The sequence below is a fragment of the Natator depressus genome, chromosome 16, assembly GCF_965152275.1.
Source record: "Natator depressus isolate rNatDep1 chromosome 16, rNatDep2.hap1, whole genome shotgun sequence".
In the NCBI taxonomy this organism is placed as follows: Eukaryota; Metazoa; Chordata; order Testudines; family Cheloniidae; genus Natator; species Natator depressus.
This window is the reverse complement of record NC_134249.1, coordinates 26,691,804-26,714,938: the sequence shown is the minus strand read 5'-3', so window position 1 is coordinate 26,714,938 and position 23,135 is coordinate 26,691,804. Positions and strand designations below refer to the sequence as shown.

The 23,135-nt window shown below is 45.9% G+C and overlaps 1 protein-coding gene across 6 annotated transcripts in view; it reads left to right on the top strand.

Annotated features, from left to right (window-relative positions):
* GARNL3 (GTPase activating Rap/RanGAP domain like 3) overlaps positions 1 to 23,135 on the top strand; it is a 210,881-nt gene that overhangs the window by 171,127 nt on the left and 16,619 nt on the right. For all 6 annotated transcript variants that reach the window (XM_074973394.1, XM_074973391.1, XM_074973392.1 and 3 more), the window contains 4 exons: positions 8,818 to 8,884; positions 10,796 to 10,903; positions 11,441 to 11,559; positions 12,702 to 12,837. In XM_074973394.1, the coding sequence (XP_074829495.1) occupies positions 8,818 to 8,884; positions 10,796 to 10,903; positions 11,441 to 11,559; positions 12,702 to 12,837 (430 nt within the window). The remainder of the gene's footprint in view (positions 1 to 8,817; positions 8,885 to 10,795; positions 10,904 to 11,440; positions 11,560 to 12,701; positions 12,838 to 23,135) is intronic.

Here is a 23,135-nt window from a genome sequence, read left to right as displayed (position 1 = left end):
CTTCTGGTCTCCCACAGGAAGTCCAAGAAATTCTTCAGGACCTACCTATAGAGGGAGGATCGCTCTTTTTGGAGCAGACTGACATGAAAGAGATCTCAGAGGAAAAAGAGCAGAGTTTTAGGCATAGGTCACCACTTGTTTCTACCTCAACATCAATGCCGCCCCTCCCCCAACATCCAGGGGATTCTTAGCAGGCATTTTGATGGGACACTGGAGGACATCATACCAGTTTCTGATGCAGGATCCTATTTCCCCTTTATTTGTGGACGTCCTGTCCCACTTCATCAGTGCATGGTCCCATTTCACCATGGACCATTGGTTGTTGAGCATGGTGGAAGTGGGATATACCGTCCAGTTTATTTCTACCCCTTCTTCCCATCCTCACTCCCCATCCTCCTTCAGGGTCCCCTCTTAAGACCAACTTCTAGCCTAGGAGGTTCAATTTCTCCTTTGTGTGGGAGCCGTAGAAGAGGTTTCACTGATTTTAAGAGAGAAGAGGTTCTACTCCTGTTATTTCCTAATCCCAAAAGCCAAGGAGGGTCTCAGACCTATTCTAGATCTGCGCCAACCTCAAGAAATTAAAATTCCACATGGTCTCCCTGGCTTCCATTATTCCTTCCCTGGATCCATGGGACTGGCCGCCCTTGATTTAAGAGATGTCCACTTTCATATATCAATTTACCAACGCCACAGAAGATTCCTCAGCTTCATAGTGAGCCACATGCGCTACGAATCTGCAGTACTCCTGTTCGGCCTGTTGGAGGCTCCATTGTGGCTGGCCTCAGTGTACTCGCCAAACCACCACCATCTGGACTCTGGGCTCATGGTACCTTCTCAGATTCCCACCTCCCTCAATTGGTGGCCGGAGCCACTTGCTCTTTGTGTAGGTGTTCCCTTTTTACAGCCTCAACCTTTGATGTCCCTGGTCTCAGACGCATCAGCGCTAGGCTGGGGAGCTCACCTGGAGCCCTCAGGACTCAAGACCTTTGGTCTCCAGAAGAGCTCTCACTTCACATCATTGTCAGAGAACTCAGGGCAGTTCACCAGGCCTGTCAGATGTTCCTGCCTCACGTTACGGGGAAGAACCTGTTGGTTCTTACAGACAACACTACAGCCATGTTTTATCTCAACAGGCACGGAGGGGCTCACTCTTCGCCCTGTGTCAGGAAGCAGTTCAGCTATGGGAATTTTGCATAGCCCATTCAGTCCACTTCGGGGCCTCTCACCTCCTGAGAGTACAGAATGGGTTGGCAGATCACCTCAGCCAGTCTTTCTCCAGTCACCAGGAGTGATTCCTTCTTCTGGATATTGTGAGGGAAGTTTTCCATCAGTGGGGGACTCCCACACAGACCTGTTTGCAACGTGGTACAACAGGAAGTGTCACCAATTCTGCTCCCTACGAGGCTATAGCCCAGGATCTCTTACGGATGCCTTCCTGCTGCCATGGACAGGTCACCTGTACTACGCTTTCCCCCCCATTCCGCTCATGCACAAGTACTATTAAAGATCAAGAGGGACCAGGCCCAGGTCATTCTGATAGCCCTAGCATGGCCCCGTCAACATTGGTTCACCACCCTGCTAGGCCTCTCTGTGATGGCTCCAATCCTGCTACCTTTACACCTGGACCTGATCTCTTAGGACCATGGTCAGCTACTCCACCCAAACCACAGCTCCCTTCACCTGACGGTCTGGAATCTCCATGGCCAAATCCAGGAAAGCAGGCTTATTTGCAGCAGGTGCATCATGACCTATTAGTAGTAGGAAGCCCTCCACTAGGGCTACTTAGGAAATACTTGAGTATTTATGACACCTGAAGCAGCAAGGCTTAGCTATCTCCTCAGTTAAGGAGATATCTTGCACCAATTATCATCTTTCCACCCTTTCCAGACACATTCTCTTCTCATTACGCCATCACTCAACAGTCCAGCGATGATGTTGCAATCAGCATGTCCACAAACTTCAATCCTACCACCTATGCAACTGCTTGGGGGAGTCACCTACAATGGAATGCACATGTGCAGTCATTCAAAGAAGAAAAAATGGTTATTAACCTTCGTAACTGTCGTTCTTTAAGATGTTGCACGTGTCCATTCTACAACCTACCGCCTTAGAATAATAGAATATCAGAGTTGGAAGGGACCTCAGGAGGTCATCTAGTCCAACCCCCTGCTCAAAGCAGGACCAATCCCCAACTAAATCATCCCAGCCAGGGCTTTATCAAGCCTGATCTTAAAAACCTCAAAGGAAGGAGATTCCACCACCTCCCTAGGTAACGCATTCCAGTGTTTCACTACCCTCCTAGTGAAAAAGTTTTTCCTAATATCCAACCGAAACCTCCCCCACTGCAACTTGAGACCATTACTGCTTGTTCTGTCATCTGCTACCACTGAGAACAGTCTAGATCCATCCTCTTTGGAACCCCCTTTCAGGTAGTTGAAAGCAGCTATCAAATCCCCCCTCATTCTTCTCTTCCGCAGACTAAACAATCCCAGTTCCCTCAGCCTCTCCTCATAAGTCATGTGTTCCAGTCCCCTAATCATTTTTGTTGCCCTCCGCTGGACACTTTCCAATTTTTCCACATCCTCCGTGTAGTGTGGGGCCCAAAACTGGACACAGTACTCCAGATGAGGCCTCACCAATGTCGAATAGAGGGGAACGATCACGTCCCTCGATCTGCTGGCTATGCCCCTACTTATACATCCCAAAATGCCATTGGCCTTCTTGGCAACAAGGGCACACTGCTGACTCATATCCAGCTTCTCGTCCACTGTAACCCCTAGGTCCTTTTCTGCAGAACTGCTGCCTAGCCATTTGGTCCCTAGTCTGTAGCGGGGCATGAGATTCTTCCGTCCTAAGTGCAGGACTCTGCACTTGTCCGTGTTGAACCTCATCAGATTTCTTTTGGCCCAATCCTCCAATTTGTCTAGGTCCCTCTGTATCCTATCTCTGCCCTCCAGCGTATCTACCACTCCTCCTAGTTTAGTATCATCCACAAATTTGCTGAGAGTGCAATCCACACCATCCTCCAGATCATTTATGGAGATATTGAATGAAACCGGCCCCAGGACCGACCCTTGGGGCACTCCGCTTGATACCGGCTGCCAACTAGACATGGAGCCATTGAACACTACCCGTTGAGCCCGACAATCTAGCCAACTTTCTACCCACCTTATAGTGCATTCATCCAGCCCATACTTCTTTAAGTTGCTGACAAGAATACTGTGGGAGACCGTGTCAAAAGCTTTGCTAAAGTCAAGAAACAATACATCCACTGCTTTCCCTTCATCCACAGAACCAGTAATCTCATCATAGAAGGCAATTAGATTAGTCAGGCATGACTATCCCTTGGTGAATCCATGCTGACTGTTCCTGATCACTTTCCTGTCGTGTAAGTGCTTCAGGATAGATTCCTTGAGGACCTGCTCCATGATTTTTCCGGGGACTGAGGTGAGGCTGACTGGCCTGTAGTTCCCAGGATCCTCCTTCTTCCCTTTTTTAAAGATTGGCACTACATTAGCCTTTTTCCAGTCGTCCGGGACTTCCCCCGATCGCCATGAGTTTTCAAAGATAATGGCTAATGGCTCTGCAATCACATCCGCCAACTCCTTTAGCACTCTCGGATGCAACACATCCGGCCCCATGGACTTGTGCACGTCCAGCTTTTCTAAATAGTCCCGAACCACTTCTTTCTCCACAGAGGGCTGGTCACCTCCTCCCCATGCTGTGCTACCCAGTGCAGTAGTCTGGGAGCTGACCTTGTTCGTGAAGACAGAGGCAAAAAAAGCATTGAGTACATTAGCTTTTTCCACATCCTCATTCACTAGGTTGCCTCCCTCATTCAGTAAGGGGCCCACACTTTCCTTGACTTTCTTCTTGTTGCCAACATACCTGAAGAAACCCTTCTTGTTACTCTTAACATCTCTTGCTAGCTGCAACTCCAGGTGTGATTTGGCCTTCCTGATTTCACTCCTGCATGTCTGAGCAATATTTTTATACTCCTCCCTGGTCATTTGTCCAATCTTCCACTTCTTATAAGCCTCATCTGGAGTACTGTGTCCAGTTTTGGGCCCCACACTACAAGAAGAGAGTGAAAAAATTGGAAAGCGTCCAGCGGAGGGCAACAAAAATGATTAGGGGACTGGAACACATGACTTATGAGGAGAGGCTGAGGAAATTGGGATTGTTTAGTCTGCGGAAGAGAAGAATGAGGGGGGATTTGATAGCTGCTTTCAACTACCTGAAAGGGGGTTCCAAAGAGGATGGATCTAGACTGTTCTCAGTGGTAGCAGATGACAGAACGAGGAGTAATGGTCTCAAGTTGTAGTGGGGGAGGTTTCGGTTGGATATTCGGAAAAACTTTTTCACTAGGAGGGTGGTGAAGCACTGGAATGCGTTACCTAGGGAGGTGGTGGAATCTCCATCCTTTGAGGTTTTTAAGATCAGGCTTGACAAAGCCCTGGCTGGGATGATTTAGTTGGGGATTGGTCCTGCTTTGAGCAGGGGGTTGGACTAGATGACCTCCTGAGGTCCCTTCCAACCCTGATATTCTATGATTCTTTTTTGTGTTTAAGATCAGCAAGGATTTCACTGTTAAGCCAAGCTGGTCGCCTGCCGTATTTACTATTCTTTCTACACATCGGGATGGTTTGTCCCTGTAACCTCAATAAGGATTCTTTAAAATAGAGCCAGCTCTCCTGGACTCCTTTCCCCCTCATGTTATTCTCCCAGGGGATCCTGCCCATCAGTTCCCTGAGGGAGTCAAAGTCTGCTTTTCTGAAGTCCAGGGTCTGTATTCTGCTGCTCTCCTTTCTTCCTTGTGTCTGGATCCTGAACTCGACCATCTCATGGTCACTGCCTCCCAGGTTCCTGTCCACTTTTGCTTCCCCTACTAATTCTTCCCGGTTTATGAGCAGCAGGTCAAGAAGAGCTCTGCCCCTAGTTGGTTCCTCCAGCACTTGCACCAGGAAATTGTCCCCTACACTTTCCAGAAACTTCCCGGATTGTCTGTGCACCACTGTATTGCTCTCCCAGCAGATATCAGGGTGATTGAAGTCTCCCATGGGAACCAGGGCCTGCGATCTAGTAACTTCCGTTAGTTGCCGGAAGAAAGCCTCGTCCACCTCATCCCCCTGGTCCGGTGGTCTATAGCAGACTCCCACCACATCACCCTTGTTGCTCATACTTCTACACTTAATCCAGAGACTCTCAGGTTTTTCTGCAGTTTCATACTGGAGCTCTGAGCAGTCATACTGCTCCCTTACATACAGTGCAACTTCCCCACTTTTTCTGCCCTGCCTGTCCTTCCTGAACAGTTTATATCCATCCATGACAGTACTCCAGTCATGTGAGTTATCCCACCAAGTCTCTGTTATTCCAATCACATCATAATTCCTTGACTGTGCCAGGACTTCCAGTTCTCCCTGCTTGTTTCCCAGGCTTCTTGTATGTGTGTATAGGCACTTGAGATAACTCGCTGATCTTCCCTCTTTCTCAGTATGAGGCAGGAGGCCCCCCCCCTCGCGCTCTCCTGCTCGTGCTTCCTCCCGGTATCCCACTTCCCCACATACTTCAGGGCTTTGGTCTCCTTCCCCTGGTGAACCTAGTTTAAAGCCCTCCTCACTAGGTTAGCCAGCCTGCTTGAGAAGATGCTCTTCCCTCTCTACATCAGAGCTATCCAAAAAAGAAGGAACTGAGGGGGTGCAGGGTCAGCTGGGGGCTTTATACTGGCACTGTGAGCGTGCGGCACCGGAGGGCGCTCGAGCCACCCCCAACAGGTACTACTGAGGGAAAATTTTCTGGTGACTGTGCTTGGGATGTGCATACACCTACAACACATCTCAAACAACAACAGTTACGAAGGTTAGTAACTGTTTTTTCTAGGGAAGTTCAAGGCCATTCTCCAACAGCGCTGCTTTCCTTCTTCCTTGGACAGACCACCTAAACTATGCATTTCCACCCGTCCCACCGCTTCCTTGAGTATTACAGAAGTCTTGATGTGATAGAGCACGAGTCATTTTCATCATGCCCAGATGGACCAGGAGGTTCTAGTTTCCAGTTCTCCTGCATGTGTCAGCCTGACCACTAGTCAGCATTAATTGTTTTCCAGACCTTTTGGCTCAAGAAAAAGGCAAGATCAGACATCCCAAACCGGAATTCTTCATCTCACAGGTTGGTATTTGGATGGGCATCAGATCTAGAATGTTCCTGTTCCCAGAATGTGCAAGCCATCCTTATTAATAGTAGAATGGACTCTGTGATAAATGAAGGGGAGGGAGTAGCTCCCTTTTATGGAAACCCAGCCAGCCAGTCAGCTATAAAGTCATTCTTGTTGGCTGTTCTCTGCTTGCTTAATCTGTAAAGGGTTAAAAAGTATCCCTGGCTAGGTTAAAGAAAGGGAGTGGGCACCTGACCAAAAGAGCCAATGGGAGAGCTAGAACTTTTTAAAATTGGGGAAAAAAACTTCCCTTTCTCGTTGTTGTTCTCCAGTGACGGGGGACAGAGCAGGACAGGGCTGAAGCTATGCTGTAAAAAGCTTTAAAACCAGGTATGAAGAAGCATCAAGCCTACCTCATCAGTCATACCTCAACCCTACTTATGTGAAACCCCCAATATGTCAGTAATCAGGGAATGTCTAGGAAGATGCAATTAGGGTTATTTCTTTTATTTCTTATTGGCTTGTGGACTCCTCTGTACTAACCCCAGGTGCTTTTGTTTCGCTTGTAACCTTTAAGCTAAACCTCAAGAGAGCTATCTTGATGCTTAATTTTTGTAATTGCTTTTTTTAAAATCTAGCAAAAGCCTAAATTCCAGATGTATTTTCTTTCTTTTTGTTTTTAATACAATTTGCCTTTTTTAAGAACAGGATTGGATTTTTGGTGTCCGAAGAGGTTTGTGCATATGTTGTTTAATTAGCTGGGGGCAACAGCTAATTTCCTTTGTTTTCTTTCTCAGCTCTTCCCCAGAGGGAGGGGTGAAAGGGCTTGAGGGTACCCCACAGGAACGAATTCCCAAGTGAGCCTTCCTGGTTCCCAAGGGTTGTTTTTTTGTTTGTTTGTTTTTTGTTGGGGTTTTTTGCACTTTGGTGGTGGTGACATCTACCCATCCAAGGTCAGAGAGAAACTGTGACCTTGGGATTTTAATACCAGCCTTGAGTGGCCAGTATTAAATTTTAGAATCCTTGTGGGTCCCCACCTTCTGCACTCGAAGTGCCAGAGTGGGGAATCAGCCTTAACAGACTCCATGAGAAAATGTTGTCTTGTCAATTGGAAGCGTTTATCTATCTGGGCCCAGCAGCTCTATTGAGTCTCCTGAGTCAGCAGATATCCCTGATATCCCACATTACCTTCTTATGCTCAAGAAGTTTGTCCTTTCCCTTAGCTTCATACAGGTTCACCTAGCAGCAATCAGCACATCACCCTCCATCAGACAGCTATGCTGCCTTATTCACCCCATCACCTCCAAATTTTTAAAGGGTTTTAATTAGAACTTCCCCACGAGTAATAAAACCAACCCCTCAATGAGATCTTAATTTAGTGCTTCCAACAGTCACTGTGCCACCCTTCCAACTCGATGCTTTACCAATCTATGAAGATTCCCTATCTTGCTGCTATCAGCTCAGCCAGACAAATAAGTGAGTTAGGAGCCCTAATGGCAGACAAGATCTCACTACAACTACACTTGAAATTCACCCTTTCACATAAACCAGAATATGCACTTACCTATGTTCTTTCTGAAGGCCCACACATCCATCAAAATAAGGAAACTTCATCTCTGTTATGTGAGACAAGCTGTAGCCTTTTACCTACAGAGAACTGAACAAATCAGTCACCTAGGCTGTTTCTGGCCACAGCAGAACAAGTCCAAGGACAAGCTTTTTTCTCTCAGAGGATCTCTGGCTGCATCCTACTTTGTTATTTACTGTCTTATCGCACACGGGATATGGACTTACTCTACAAGAGCACAGGCAGCCTCAGTACCATCACTTCAACAAGTACCTCTGCTTGACATTTGCAAGGCGGTGATGTAGAGTTCCAGGCACACATTCATGAGACATTATGTCTTGAGTCAAGGCTCCTCTGCTGACACATCCTTTGGGATAGCGGTTCTGCAAGCAGCCATCCCAGCTGCATCCTTGCATCTTCCTTTTCTCTGAGTACTGCTTGTCAGTCACTCACAGTGGAATATACACAGAGACCAGCACTCAAAGAAACAAGGGAATTAAGTAGTCTTCATTACTGGAGTTCTTCAAGATGTGTGGTCCCTATCTGTATTCCACTACCTACCCTCATTCCCCTCTACTTCGGATCCTCTCTGATCTGCAGTAAGAGGAACTGGAGAGGGGTCACTCCGCATCATCCTTTATGCCCTCAGTCTGGAACACGAGGGGAACAACTACGTAGGCAGAGACAGACACTACTTGCTAGAAATCTCCAGTCTCCGACACATCAGCGCACAGTGGAATACAGATAGGAACTACAGATCTTGAAGAATCTACAGATCTCCAGTTATAAAGGGTAAGTAACTTCCCTTTTCTAAACATCTGTGTTTCCAAATAAGGCCTGTTACTGCATTATGATGTTACTATAGAAAATATTGATTGGAAAACTAATTGAATCCCTTACCAAGAGTGGATTTACAATGAATGCCAAATAAAGGCATAGATACAGAAGGCTACACTTGAAAAGGACAGATTTTGTTCTGAGCTGCAGGAGTGCATCTCCACTGACTCTGGGACAAAGTGTTGCATTTTTCTCAAAAGCAGTTTGTAATAACCTCAGTATCCAGTCTGCCCACTACCCTTACCCATTATCATTGCAGGTTAATTTTGTTGCAGCTATTGATGTATATGAAGATGGTGATGCTGGTCTACTGTTGTGTTATAACTGTAAGTGCTGTTTTATTTGATCCAGGCAATAGCAAAGAAAGTTTAAAAACTTTAATGTATCAGTCTGCTTGTATCAATCCTGTTTGTCTGTGGGATATGATTCTACATATTGCTAAGTTAGCAGTTTTTCAATATAATTTTCATTATTGTTTTATGACAAGCTGTGCAGAATGTAGAAACATCAGCTACCTGCTTCTATTTTCAGGGGTACAAATGAAATTCTCCAATTTTGGAGAACCACCTCTGGTGTTAATTGCTCACTAAAATGTCAGCTCTGAGGTATCCATTATTATAATTGCCTTTCTTTCTTATATGACCCCATTACCAGAGTGTCTGAGCCACTCACAATCTTTAATGAATCATCCAATGATTAGGACTCTTGCTTGAGACTTTGATGCAATTCCTTGCTCCACCACAGACTTCCTGTGTAACCTTGGACAAAACAATTAGATCCCAACTTTTCATCAGTATTTAGACATTGCTGTTCTCCGCACTGCAATGCCTACCTGATTTAGGAGACGGTGTCATTTTCAAAAAGGTTTCAGGCACTTACGAGCCTAATCCTGTTGACAGTCAATGGAATTTAGGCTCATAACTACCAAAATTCCTTTTGAAAATGAGACTTAGGATCTTAAATTAGGTAGCCACTGCAACACTGAGTACAGCAATGCTTAAATACCTTTAAGATATTGGGCCTTAGTCTCTATGCCCAGATCGCCATCTGTAATGAATGTCATAGCATTTCTTGACGGCACAGAGAAGTTGTGAGGATAAATACATTAAAAATTGTGAGGTGCTCAAATATTACAGTAATGAAGTCCATATAAGTACCTGTTGATACAAAAGGCTAGACATGTGAGGAAGTAATGGCATCCTTTCAGACAAAATTCAAGAGTTCAATCCGAGTAAATAAAAAGAATGGGGAATTGTAAGCTGGTTTTCAGTTTTACTAGAATCCCTGTTGTGTGTACTACTCATAGAAAGACGGTGACTTTCTTGATTTCAGCTTTGACTTTGCAGATGTACTGATAATTTTTAAGTATATTATTCCTGGCTTTTATAATTCATAATTGAAAGAAATCCTGCAACTAGGGAAATAGATGGTGATTCATAGTTCACATTGGATAATCACTGTAATAATAATGTTCTTTGAGTAATCAGTGAATCCAGATTTAAAAAGCCAGTCAGTGGAGTCCTGCCTCCCTTACTGGCTGACCTATGCTTTTATTCTTTCCTTTTTGCCTTTTAGTATTGGAAAATTACCAGTTTTATGGTTAGAAGTAGGTGCTGTAGAAGCACTTGCTGATGGAAGAACATGCAGTGCATGAAAACCATGAATTTGATAGAATTTGAGCCATTGTAAAAATAACACTGCAGTTCCTGAGAGACTGGGTGCACAAGTCATTTGATTAATAAAACCTCTGTCTCATATCCCCCAGGCCTCATATGGAAGTTTCCCCTCTCTCTACATTTCAGTCTTTGGGGAGTGTGAACTGTGCTAATGTATGACTGCTTAAAGGGTGTTTCATGCTGGCCGACAGATACTGTGCCATTGATGTCAACTTCAGAACATTTCTTGCCCGTGTCTCTAGCCACAGACAAGTAATGGAGGATCGGGGAAGCAAGCAAACACATGATTTCATAAAATATTAATGAATTGTAAAATAAATTATAAATAGCTTTGACATCAAAGTAGACACTTAAATCAGATTTTACCACAGATGAGACACAATATATTATATATTCTATATTACCTCTGTTTTTCTCCCTTTAAAAATTGTAGTCAGTAAATTCATGTTCTTATGGTTTTAACAGCTGTACAGGAAGATATAATCCAATTTTCTAAGCCATTTTATTTAATGTCAGTTTGTGTCATTTTCTGTGTGAGGTAACAGATGTTTTTTGTTACAGATGTCTGCTACTACAGAAAGGTATGCCCCTATAATGGGGGTTCTCCTTTGGTCCAGACATCGGCATCAGACTTCCACTTTAGTTGGAACCAGGTTCCTTATGCTATTGGTAAGAAAAGACTGTAGTAACCTAGTAGGATGGTTTAACATTTTCATTTGGTTTGGAATTGTACTTGGCCCCTACTGGAGCAGCAGTGGGTGTTACAGAAATGCAGCCATGTCACACTCAGTTCTAGGGCTGTGCCAGTTCACCTAGATTTTTGCATTTGATAGTTTAGAAAAGCTATCTATTTGGCAGATTCTTTCCATGCAAAAACAAAATTCTGAAATCATTGGCTTCTTTTTCTTGTTCTCCTCAGCCCGTTCATTTCCTCCTGCTCTATTTGAGAGATTCCATCTACACCCTACTAAATGTGGAGAGTCAGGCAGTCATACAGGCTTTATGCAGTTGGACACCCATCAGCATTTTAGAGGCCGTTTAAAAACTTCTAAAATATTTACGCTAGAGAGGGGAGATGCGAGAGAGAGTCAGATTTTCAGGAAACTTCTAGAATCTTTTAAAAACTCTAGGTGCTTTTGTAAAACATCTGATATAAATATATGTTCATAATTTTTCTCACTAATAGCAGCCCTTGTTCCCTTGCAGTTTGTGCTTTCCCTTATATCCTGGCCTTTACTACTGATTCCATAGAGATACGATTAGTGGTGAATGGGAACCTAGTCCACACAGCTGTGGTGCCTGAACTTCAACTTGTTGCATCAAGGGTAAGACATAGGAAAACCTTGTTGGGCCCCTGTGTGAGGTCTCATTACAACGTGTACGTGCAGTTCCTGGTAACACAGACTTCTGGGTGTGCAAGCATAGAATGGAGACAGTCCCCTTCAGAACAGTCTATTAAAATCACAAAAATAGTTGATCCTATATGAGCAAGTTAGGCTGCAGATTATATATGTAATTTGAAGCTGTATACTTAGATGTATGATCTTAAAGAAGCACAGGACTGCTCATTTCATTGGCTGCAGTGACCATATATATTCCTTATTTGAGTATAAATCTCAAATCCCAGTGCAGCACTATCATTTATATTACCATTGCTCACCCAGAGATGCTCCTTTTCAAATGTCTTTCCCAGTTTCTTTCATTTTACATAGTTAGGAATACCCCTTTCTCTTTTCCACTTGACATTCCTCTGACTGAACACAGGGTAAAGGGGTTTGGTGAGTCACCAGATGTGAGTGCATGGAGTAAGTGCAAATAGGCCAACTTCATCCTTGCGTAATTCCATGACTTCAAGGATGATGGCTTAGTATGTTCTGTGCTTAGCCCTTATATATGCACCTGGAAAAAGGAGGGAGAATTCTCTATGTGTAATAAGGAACAGTGATAGTAAAGGAAAGATTAGGCTACATTTTCTAACTTCATATGAACACAAGTTGCTTATTGAGCCAAACCCTTGGACTCTGGTCCAGTTCCTCAGTTGTATTTGAGGAGCACACAGCATACGTGGGAGGGTAGGAGTGTGCCAATATGGCTTGGTGCTGTTTTTGACCTTCTCCTATTCCTGGAGCCATTTGGGCTGGTCACCTTTGTCCTTCAGGCTACTCTAATGTGCATTGATTGCCAACAGGGCCAAGGGGCCCAGTCAGGAGTTGACAGCCCTCTGGAAAGCCCAGGCCATACCACCTTCTCTAACTGCGAATAGAGGGATCATGTAGGAGCTGGCTGCTCAGCCAGCTGTATACCACCAGAGGATTCTTGGATGTCAGCTCCAGATGTCTTTAAGGCCTTTCCATTGGCAAATCAGCATACAATGGCTGCACCATGTAAAGGACAACTCTTTGGGCACAGTCTCAATGATAAACAGGGAAGTCTTGCTGTGCTAACAATGTGTTCTTTGTCATTTCAGTCAGATATTTATTTTAAAGCTACTGCAACAGTAAGTGGATCATCCCATAGCAGTTTGAAGGAAACCAGTTCAAACAGTTCTCCTCAGACACCAACAGCTCATGAAATGCCAGAATTCCCTTCTTCCTCAGCAGAAGGTAAAGTATTGTTGGGGCTGGTTGTGTGTTGGCTTTGAATTGCTCTGGCAATTATCACATTTCCAATACCTCTGGGCTTTTGGTTTGGTGAATTTGGAGATGGTGAAAGATTTTGGATTGACAACCCTTGGGGCTGAAGACCGAAATTTTCTGTTTATTCATAGAAGTGGCTGTGCAAGCTTGCTCTACTTCACCTCCTGCCAATATCCCTCAGCACTGCTCTGGAGGGACCTTTCCGAGGAGGAGGAAAAGAATCCATTTTCAATGGCCTGCTGAATCTTTGACAACTATTTTTCAGGGATAAGACTGCAAACAAAGATGCCAGTTATGATGGGAAGTTCAGAAAAAAGACAGTTGCCTACTAAGAACTGAACTGAGACACCCTCCCAACACCCAGCTCTTTTCACCATGGGAGTATTACAGTTCCTTTATAGAATGAAAATAGTAATTAGGCAGCCCCAGCCCCAAAGAGCTTGCAATATCACTTTAGATATGACACGATCAGTGGAGTAACAAACAATAGGGGGGATAAATATGAAATGACAAGGGCCCAATAACAAGATCACACACTGTACACCAGTGGTTCTTAACTAGGGGTACATTACCCCTGGGGGTACGCAGAGGTCTTCCAGAGGGTACATCAACTCATCTAGATATTTGCTTAGCTTTACAACAGGCTACGTAAAAAGCACTAGCAAGGTCAGTACAAACTAAAATTTCGTACAGACAGTGACTTGGTTATACTACTCTATGTATTATACACTGAAATGTAATTACAATATTTATATCACAGTTGATTTATTTTATAATTACATGGTAAAATGAGAAAGTAAGCAATTTTTCAGTAATAGTGTGTCTTGACACTTTTGTGTTTTTATGTATGATTTCTGTAAGCAAGTAGTTTTTAAGCGAGGTGAAACTTGGGAGTACGCACAACAAATTAGGCTTTTGAAAGAGGTACAGTAGTCCTGGAAAGGTTGAGAGCCACTGCTGTACACCTCTCTAGCTCAGTTAAATATGCTACTGCTGCTGTATAGCTGTGATAGAAAAAAAACAGGGAAAGTAATAATTTTAGTTCTTCAAGTGCTTGCTTATGTCCATTCCATGTTAGGTGTGCTTGCTTATGTCCATTCCATCTTAGGTGTGTGTGCTCACCATGTATACCAGTGCCACAAGTTTTTCCCTCAGTGGTATTTGTAGGGGACTGGGTCTGGTGCCTGCTGGAGTGGCGCACATGTGCCGGTGGCGGTATAAGGGGCGCCACCGGCTCCCGCCACCCTCAGTTCCTTCCTTCTTACAACCAGTGATGGTGCTAGTACATTTCTTTGCTTCAGCAAACCTTTTCTTTCGTAGAACTGTTCATAAGAACAACATAAGAACATAAGAATGGCCATACTGGCTCAGACCAAAGGTCCATCCAGCCCAGTATCCTGTCTACTGACAGTGGCCAATGCCAGGTGCCCCAGAGGGAGTGAACCTAACAGGTAATGATCTAGTGATCTCTCTTGCCATCCATCTCCACCCTCTGACAAACAGAGGCTAGGGACACCATTCCTTACCCATCCTGGCTAATAGCCATCAATGGACTTAACCTCCATGAATTTATCCAGTTCTCTTTTAAACCCTGTTATAGTCCTAGCCTTCACAACCTCCTCAGGCAAGGAGTTCTACAGGTAGACTGTGCACTGAGTGGAGAAGAACTTCCTTTTATTTGTTTTAAACTTGCTATCCATTAATTTCATTTGATGGCCCCTATTTCTTATGGGAACAAGTAAATAATGTTTCCTTATTCACTTTCTCCACACCACTCATGATTTTATATACCTCTATCATATACCCCCTTAGTCTCCGCTTTTCCAAGTTGAAAAGTCCTAGCCTCTTTAATCTCTCCTCATATGGGACCCGTTCCAAACCCCTAATCATTTTAGTTGCCCTTTTCTGAACCTTTTCTAATGCCAGTATATCTTTTTTGAGATGAATACTGTACGCAGTATTCAAGATGTGGGCGTACCATGGATTTATATAAGGGCAATAAGATATTCTCCATCATATTCTCTATCCCTTTTTTAATGATTCCTAACATCCCGTTTGCTTTTTTGACTGCCGCTGCACACTGTGTGGACGTCTTCAGAGAACTATCCACGATGACTCCAAGATGTTTCTCCTGATTAGTTGTAGCTAAATTAGCCCCCATCATATTGTATGTACAATTGTGGTTATTTTTTCCAATGTGCATTACTTTACATTTATCCACAATAAATTTAATTTGCCATTTTGTTGCCCAGTCACTTAGTTTTGTGAGATCTTTTTGAAGTTCTTCACAGTCTGCTTTGGTTTTAACTATCTTGAGCAGTTTAGTATCATCTGCAAACTTTGCCACCTTGCTGTTTACCCCTTTCTCCAGATCATTTATGAATAGGTTGAATAGGATTGGTCCTACTACTGACCCTTGGGGATCACCACTAGTTACCCCTCTCCATTCTGAACATTTACCATTTATTCCTACCCTTTGTTCCCTGTCTTTTAACCAGTTCTCAATCCATGAAAGGATCTTCCCTCTTATCCCATGACAACTTAATTTACATAAGAGCCTTTGGTGAGGGGCCTTGTCAAAGGCTTTCTGGAAATCTAAGTACACTGTGCCCACTGGATCCCCCTTGTCCACATGTTTGTTGACCCCCTCAAAGAACTCTAATAGATTAGTAAGACATGATCTCCCTTTACAGAAACCATGTTGACTTTTGCACAACAATTTATGTTCTTCTATGTGTCTGACAATTTTATTCTTTACTATTGTTTCAACTAATTTGCCCAATTGATGTTAGACATACCAGTCTGTAATTGCCAGGATCACCTCTAGAGCCCTTCTTAAATATTGGCGTTACATTAGCTATCTTCCAGTCATTGCGTACAGTAGCTGATTTAAAGGACAGGTTACAAACCATAGTTAATAGTTCTGCAATTTCACATTTGAGTTCTTTCAGAACTCTTGGGTGAATGCCATCTGGTCCCGGTGATTTGTTACTGTTAAGTTTCTCAATTAATTCCAAAACCACCTCTAGTGTCACTTCAGTCTGTGGTAATTCCTCAAATTTGTCACCTACAAAAGACGGCTCAGGTTTGGGAATCTCCCTAACATCCTCAGCCGTGAAAACTGAAGCAAAGAATTCATTTAGTTTCTCCGCAATGACTTTATCATCTTTAAGTGCTCCTTTTGTATCTTGATCGTCCAGGGGCTCCACTGGTTGTTTAGCAGGCTTCCTGCTTCTGATGTACTTAAAAAACATTTTATTACCTTTTGAGTTTTTGGCTAGCTGTTCTTCAAACTCCTTTTTCGCTTTTCTTGTTACATTTTTACATTTAATTTTGCAGTGTTTATGCACCTTTCTATTTACCTCACTAGGTTTGTTGCAAACCTTTCTATTGTACATAGTTACATCAACTAGTATTAGTTCCCTTAGTGTGTTTAGTTAAGTTTTAGTTGCCCCAAATGGGACTTAGGCTCGGGACGGAGCTTACCCTGCTCCCTGGGTTTTAAGAACCGCGACCGCTGTAAGAAACCCATTCCCGTCAGTGACCCCCACACCAGTTGTTTAAGGTGTTTGGGAGAATCTCACATCAGTGACAGGTGTCAAATATGCAAGAGCTTTAAGCCTCGCACTAAGAAAGAGCGGGACATTTGACTTAAAATGCTCCTTATGGAGTTGGCGCTGGGAACAGCTGAGATCGGACTCCGCACCCAGCACCGTGGCGTCAGTACAGAGCAGCCCGCGGGTGCCATCATCAGACAGATGACCATCCACCTCCCCAGCACCGACCAGTAAAAGGAGGAAGACCGGGAGAAGTCAGTCTCCTGCTCGCAAGGGCAAGGAGAGGGCAGGAGGCGAGTCTAGACCCAACGAACAGCAGCTCATCGACTCCAAGTGGGAGGTGCCTTCAGTTGAGCAGGTTAGTCCATCCCGGGATGTGCTGGCCACCCCGGACAGCAGTATGGGAGTCCAGCACCTGGTGATGCTGTTAACCCCGGAGGCCCTGTAGGCGGCATAGGATATCTTGTCCCACCCGGTGCCATCCACACCGGCGACGGCAGCTCCCAAATCAAGGGGTAAGCCTGCCCTTGGACCTCCCCCTCAGTCCCCATCAATGCGGTACCACTCGCCACTTCAGGGAGCGTCCCACCAGTGCTTGCCCACGCAGAGCCACCATGCTTTGGACATAGGGCTATATACCAATTGGAGCCTGGGAACTCGACACGGTGGATCATCTCCCGCATACAGATCCCACTTGGAGTGTGGCGGTGGACACAGCCAGGACCAAGACACCTGGTCTGCCTTGGTGCGGTCCCAGTCTCTGGAACATGGCCGTCCATCCCTGGGCTCGGAGTCGGACCAAGAAACCCTATAGGCGGGGCAAGGTCCTCCACTGGTGACACCAGTTCTCCCTGCGGCACTGTCAGCACTACCGTGGCCACAGGGTCAATGGCCTATGCTGTGGCACCCTTAGAACCTGTGGGGGTTCACGCAGCTTCCCCAAAGGTGCAAGTCAGTGTTGGGAGTCTCTGACAAGCCCTCTGCCACGGTCTCCTGCCCACCTGAGACTGAGGCCGCCGTGCCTGGGACTCCCCCCCACCCCGCCATGCCCAACAGAAGGGGGAAGAAGGCTATGCCGATCAGGTCACAGAGGTGGTGACTCTTGCTGCACCTACATCCTCTTCCTCATCCCCTGATGAGGCCATCATTGGACCCCCGCCTACGGTCCCCCAGGACAATGCCACAGCTCATCAGGAGCTTTTGAGGAGGGTAACCTCAAACTTGGGGCTAGAAACCAAGGAGCCCTCAGACACTCTCTTCAACATCCTCAGCTCCGCAGCAACTGCTAGAGTCGTGCTGCCAGTACATTAGGGGGAGGCCAAGATTACCAAGGCCCTCTGGCAGACCCCTGCATCAATACCCCCAATCTCCAAGTGGGCGGAGTGCAAGTACTATGTGCTTACTAAAGGGTATGAATACTTGTATACCCATCCTTCCCCAAACTTGCTAATAGTGTCTGCTGTCAATTAGCGGGAAAGACAAGGACAACCGGAGGCTGTTCCCAAAAATAAGGAGGCGAAAAAGTTGGACATTTTTGGGAGGAAGGTTTATTCATCATTGAGCCTACAGCTGAGGGTGGCAAATCATCAGGCTCTACGGAGCCGTTACGATTTTAATATTTGGCAGTTGATGGCCAAATTTGTTGACTCCCTCCTAGAGGACCCCAGGAAGGAATAGAATGGAAGAGGGGCAGGGAATGGCGAGGGCAGCACTTGCAGGTGGCTTCGGACAAGGCTGACTGCAGTACGGACCATGCCCTCAGCCATAACCATGAGGAGGGCAGCATGGCTGCAGTCCTCGGGCCTATCAGTGGAGGTCCAACAGTCCATCCAGAACCTCCTTTTCAATGGCCAAGTTCTGTTTGCGGAGAAGACTGATGATAAGCTGCATGGGTTAAAGGACTTGTGCACCACACTCAAGACCCAGTGCCTCTACCTGGGGCAGCAAAGAAAGCATTTTAAGCAGGAGCCTTTCCAGAAGAAGGGCAAGGGCTACCAACACCATCAGGGCCAACAGCCCTCTATCTTGACACAGGCCAGCTCTTCCCCCTCCCAGCAGGGGTCGAAACGGGCATTTTGAGGATGCGTCCAAGGCCGACATTCCAGCCACTGTCCTGGATCCTGCCCCCTTCTGTTTCTCCAACCAACTTTTTCATTTTTCCTCCCAGCCTGGGTGTCTATAACATCGGACTGTTGGGTCCTCAATACTGTGGTGCAGGGCTATACCCTCCAGTTTGTTTCTATCCTCCATCCCTCCCCGGGGACCCCTCTCACGAGAGTCTACTGCATCAGGAGGTGCAAGGCTTGCTGCAGGTGTGGGCCTCGGAAAAAGTCCCCCTAGGCCTTAGGGGCAAGGAGTTCTACTCCTTTTACTTTCTGATCCCAAAGGTCCCATCCTGGACCTGCGAGCCCTCAACAAGCATCTCAAGAAGTTGAGTTTCCGCATGGTTTCCCTGGCCTCCATCATCCCCTCCCTGGATCCGGGAAACTGGTATGCCGCCTGTCCTGTCCCCTGCTGACTTGCAACTTCCCAGTTCCTAATGGGATCCAAACCCTAAATAAATTCATTTTACTCCGTATAAAGTGTATACAGGGTAAATTCATAAATTGTTATCCCTCTAGAACACTCATAGAGAGATATGCACAGCTGTTTGCTCCCCCATGTATTAATACTTGCTCTGGGTTAACTAGTAAGCAAAAAGTGATTTTATTAAATATAAAAACTAGGATTTAAGTGGTTCCAAGTAATAACAGACAGAACAAAGTGAATTACCAAGCAAAATAAAACAAAAACACACAAGTCTAGGCCTAATACAGTAGGAAACTAAATGCAGGTAAATCTCACCCTCAGAGATGTTCCAATAAGCTTCTTTCACAGACGAGACTCCTTCCTAGTCTGGGTCCAGCAGTCACTCACACCCCTGTAGTTACTGTCCTTTGTTCCAGTTTCTTTCAGGGATCTCTTTGGGGTGGAGAGGCTATCTTCTGAGCCAGCTGAAGACAAAATGGAGGGGTTTCCAGGGCCTTTGTTCTCCTGTGTAACATCACAGTCACAAGATGGAGTCTTTAGCCATCTGGGCAAGTCACATGTCTGTGGATGATTCAGCTTTTTGCAGGCTGATGCCATTGTTTACATGTTAGTTTGAATGTTCCCAGGAAAGCTCAGGTGTGGATTGGCATCTCCCAAAGTTCGTTAAGTACTCCCAATTACTTGAATAACCCCTTCACACAATGTTGACCAAATCTGCCTTATGTGCTTCCTACAGCAAACACTTTAAATACAAGCATAGAGCCAACACTCATAACTTCAGATATAAAAATGATACATGCATACAAATATAATGAATATATTCAGTAGATCATAGCCTGTGCAAAGATATGTTACATGGCATATCTAGAATAAAACATATTCCAGTTATGTCATATTTACACTCATAAGCATATTTCTTTAAAGTATTATGGGGTGCAATGTCACAGCGCCCTCGATTTAAAGGACTCGTACTTTGATATAGTGATCTTTCAAGGACACAGACGCTTCCTCCACTTCACAGTGGGATCTGCAAACTACCAGTTCACAGTGCTCCCCTTCGGCCTGGCTACGGCACCAAGAGTGTTTACAAAATGCATGTCAGTGGTGGTGTCTCACCTCAGGCGTTCAAGTATCCTGATCTACCCGTACCTGGACGACTGGCTGGTCAAGGGTCACTCCAGATCCCAGGTCCAGGACTCCGTCGCGATGCTGTTGACCACGTGCAGGAGGCTAGGCCTGTTGATAAACGAGGAAAAATCAACATTAGTCCCTGTACAAAAGATAGAGTTTATCAGGGCGGTCCTTGACTCCGCCAGAGCGAAGGAGTTTCTGCCGCATGACAAGTTCGAGACCATGAGGGACCTCATTGCTGGAGTCTCTGCATTTCCTCTCACAATGGCCAGGGTCTGCCTACGGCTGCTGGGCCACATGGCGGTGTCCACATACGTCGTCCGCCATGCGAGGCTCTGAAATGCGTCCCCTCCAGCAATGGCTGGCTATGGACTGTGCCCTGTCCAGGGATCACATGGACAAGGTCATCACCATCCCATCAGAGGTACTCACAGTGCTGCAGTGGTGGACCGACCCTGGAACAGTCTTCGAAGGAGTCCCGTTCGATACCCTGTGACCTTCAGTGTTGCTGATATCGGATGCCTTGGACTTTGGCTGGGGAGCGCAAGGCACGTGGTCCGCAGAGGAGATGACGTTGCATATAAATGTTAAAGAGCTCAGGTCAGTTTGCCTGGCCTGTGGAATGTTCCTCCTGCAGTTATCCGGCCAAGTGGTTCGAGTGCTGATGGACTACACGGTCTCGATGTTTTACATCAACAGGCAAGGAGGAACGTGCTTGTCGGCCCTCTGTCAAGAGGCACTCCGCCTATGGGATTTCTGCATCCACCATGCGATCCACCTGGAGGTGTATCACCTTTCTGGCATCAGGAACATGCTGGCAGATTGCCTCAGCAGGTCCTTCTTTTCTCACCACGAGTGGTCGCTCCACTCAGTAGTGTTCCAGATGCTCTTCCAGAGGTGGGGAACTCCCCGAGTAGACCTGTTCGCCACCAGGCAGAACAGGAAATGTCATCAGATTTGCTCCCTGCAGGGTCTTGGCAAAGGCGCTCTTTCAGACGCCTTTCTCCTGTCCTGGTGGAGAGATCTGATGTATGCGTTCCCGCCCATCCCGCTAGTCAGCAGAGGGACAAGGCTCGAGTCATTGTGATCGGTCCAGTGTGGCTGGGCCAGCATTGGTTCGGCACGCTACTGGATCTGGTAGTAGTCTCCCATGGCCTCTGCCCAACCGCCCGGACCTTCTCTCACAAGACCACGGTCATCTCCTGCACCCCAACCTTGCCTCCTTCCACCTCATGGCGTGGATGCTGCATGGTTGAACCCAGAGGAACAAGCCTGCTCCAGGGAGTTGCACCAGGTCCTTTTGGGAAGTAGAAAACCCTCCACTAGGGCAACTTACCTGGCGAAGTGGACGAGATTCTCCTACTGGGTGTCTAAAAGTAGCGTCTCTCCAATGCACTCTTCGCTGCAGTCAATCTTGGAATACCTACTCCTCCTGAAAAATCAGGCCTGGCCCTCTCGTCTATCAAGGTTCATCTAGGTGCCATCTCTGCTTTTCATCCACCGATCCAGGGTAGATCGGTGTTCTCACACGAGATGTCCATCAGGTCTCGAAAGGCTCTTCCCTCCTGTTAGGGATCCTGTCCCATAGTGGGACCTCAGTCTGGTTCTCTTCAGATTCACGGGTCTGCCTTTTGAGCCCTTAGGCTCTTGTTCCCTTTCTCACCTATCATGGAAAGTCACCTTTATTGTGGCAGTGACATTGGCTAGACGGAACTGCCATATGTGATCTTCTACAAAGACAAGGTACAGCTGTGACCCTAGCTGGCCTTCCTGCCGAAGGTGGTGTCTTCCTGCCATATCAACAAGGACATCTTCCTGGTGTTCTGTCCTAAGCCTCACAAGACAAATGAGGAGAGGCGGCTGGACGTCCAACATGCCTTGGCATTTTACCTGGAGCATATCAAGTCCTTTTGCAGGTTGACACAGCTCTTCATTGTGACAATGGACAGGATGAAGGGCCTGCCGGTCTCCTCTCCGAGGATCTCTAACTGGATCACTTCCTGCATCTGGACCTGTTATGAGTTGGCGCAGGTTCAGCCACCGCCATTGGTGAAGGCCCACTCGACGAGAGCAGAAGCGTCCTCGACGGCCTTCCTGGCACATGTCCCCCATCCAGGATATTTGCAGAGCCACGACATGGTCTTCGGTTCACATGTTCACAGTACGCTACACCACGCTATCATCCAGCAGGCCAGGGATGACGCTGGGTTTGGCAGAGCTGTGTACACATACAAAATGGAAAATGACTGCCTAGGAAGGAGTACTGCAGAAAGGGATCTGGAGGTCATAGTGGACCACAAGCTAAATGTGAAGCAAATATCATTCTGGGTTGTATTAGCAGGAGTGTTGTAATCAAGACACGAGAAGTAATTCTCCCACCCTACTCCATGCTGATTAGGCCTCAACTGGAGTAGTGTGTCCAGTTCTGGGCGCCACATTTCAGGAAAGATGTAGACAAATTGGAGAAAGCCCAGAGAAGAGCAACAAAAATGATTAAAGGTCTTGAAAACATGACACATGAGGGAAGACTGAAAAAATTGGGTTTGCTTACTCTAGAAAAAAGAAGACTGAGAGGGGACACAACAGTTTTCAAGTACATAAAATGTTGTTACAAGGAGGAGGGAGAAAAATTGTTCTACTTAACCTCTGAGGAAAAGACAAGAAGCAATGGGCTTAAATTGCAGCAAGGACAGTTTAGGTTGGACATTAGGAAAAACTTTAACTGTCAGAGTGGTTAAGCATTAGAATAAATTGCCTAGGGAGCTTGTGGAATCTCCATCGTGGATTTTTGAGAGCAGGTTGGAAGAACACCTGTCAGGGATGGTCTAGATCAGTGGTTCTCAACCTTTTTACCATTGGGGGCTGCATCCATTACTACTGGTATGGCCCTGAGGATGTCACATGGGTTGCAGCTCTGTTCTGATTGGGCTGCAGGTTGAGAACCACTGATCTAGATAATACTTAGTCCTGCCATGAGTACAGGGGACTGGACTAGATGACCTCTCAAGGTCCCTTCAAGTGCTACAATTCTATAATTTGTTACCTATG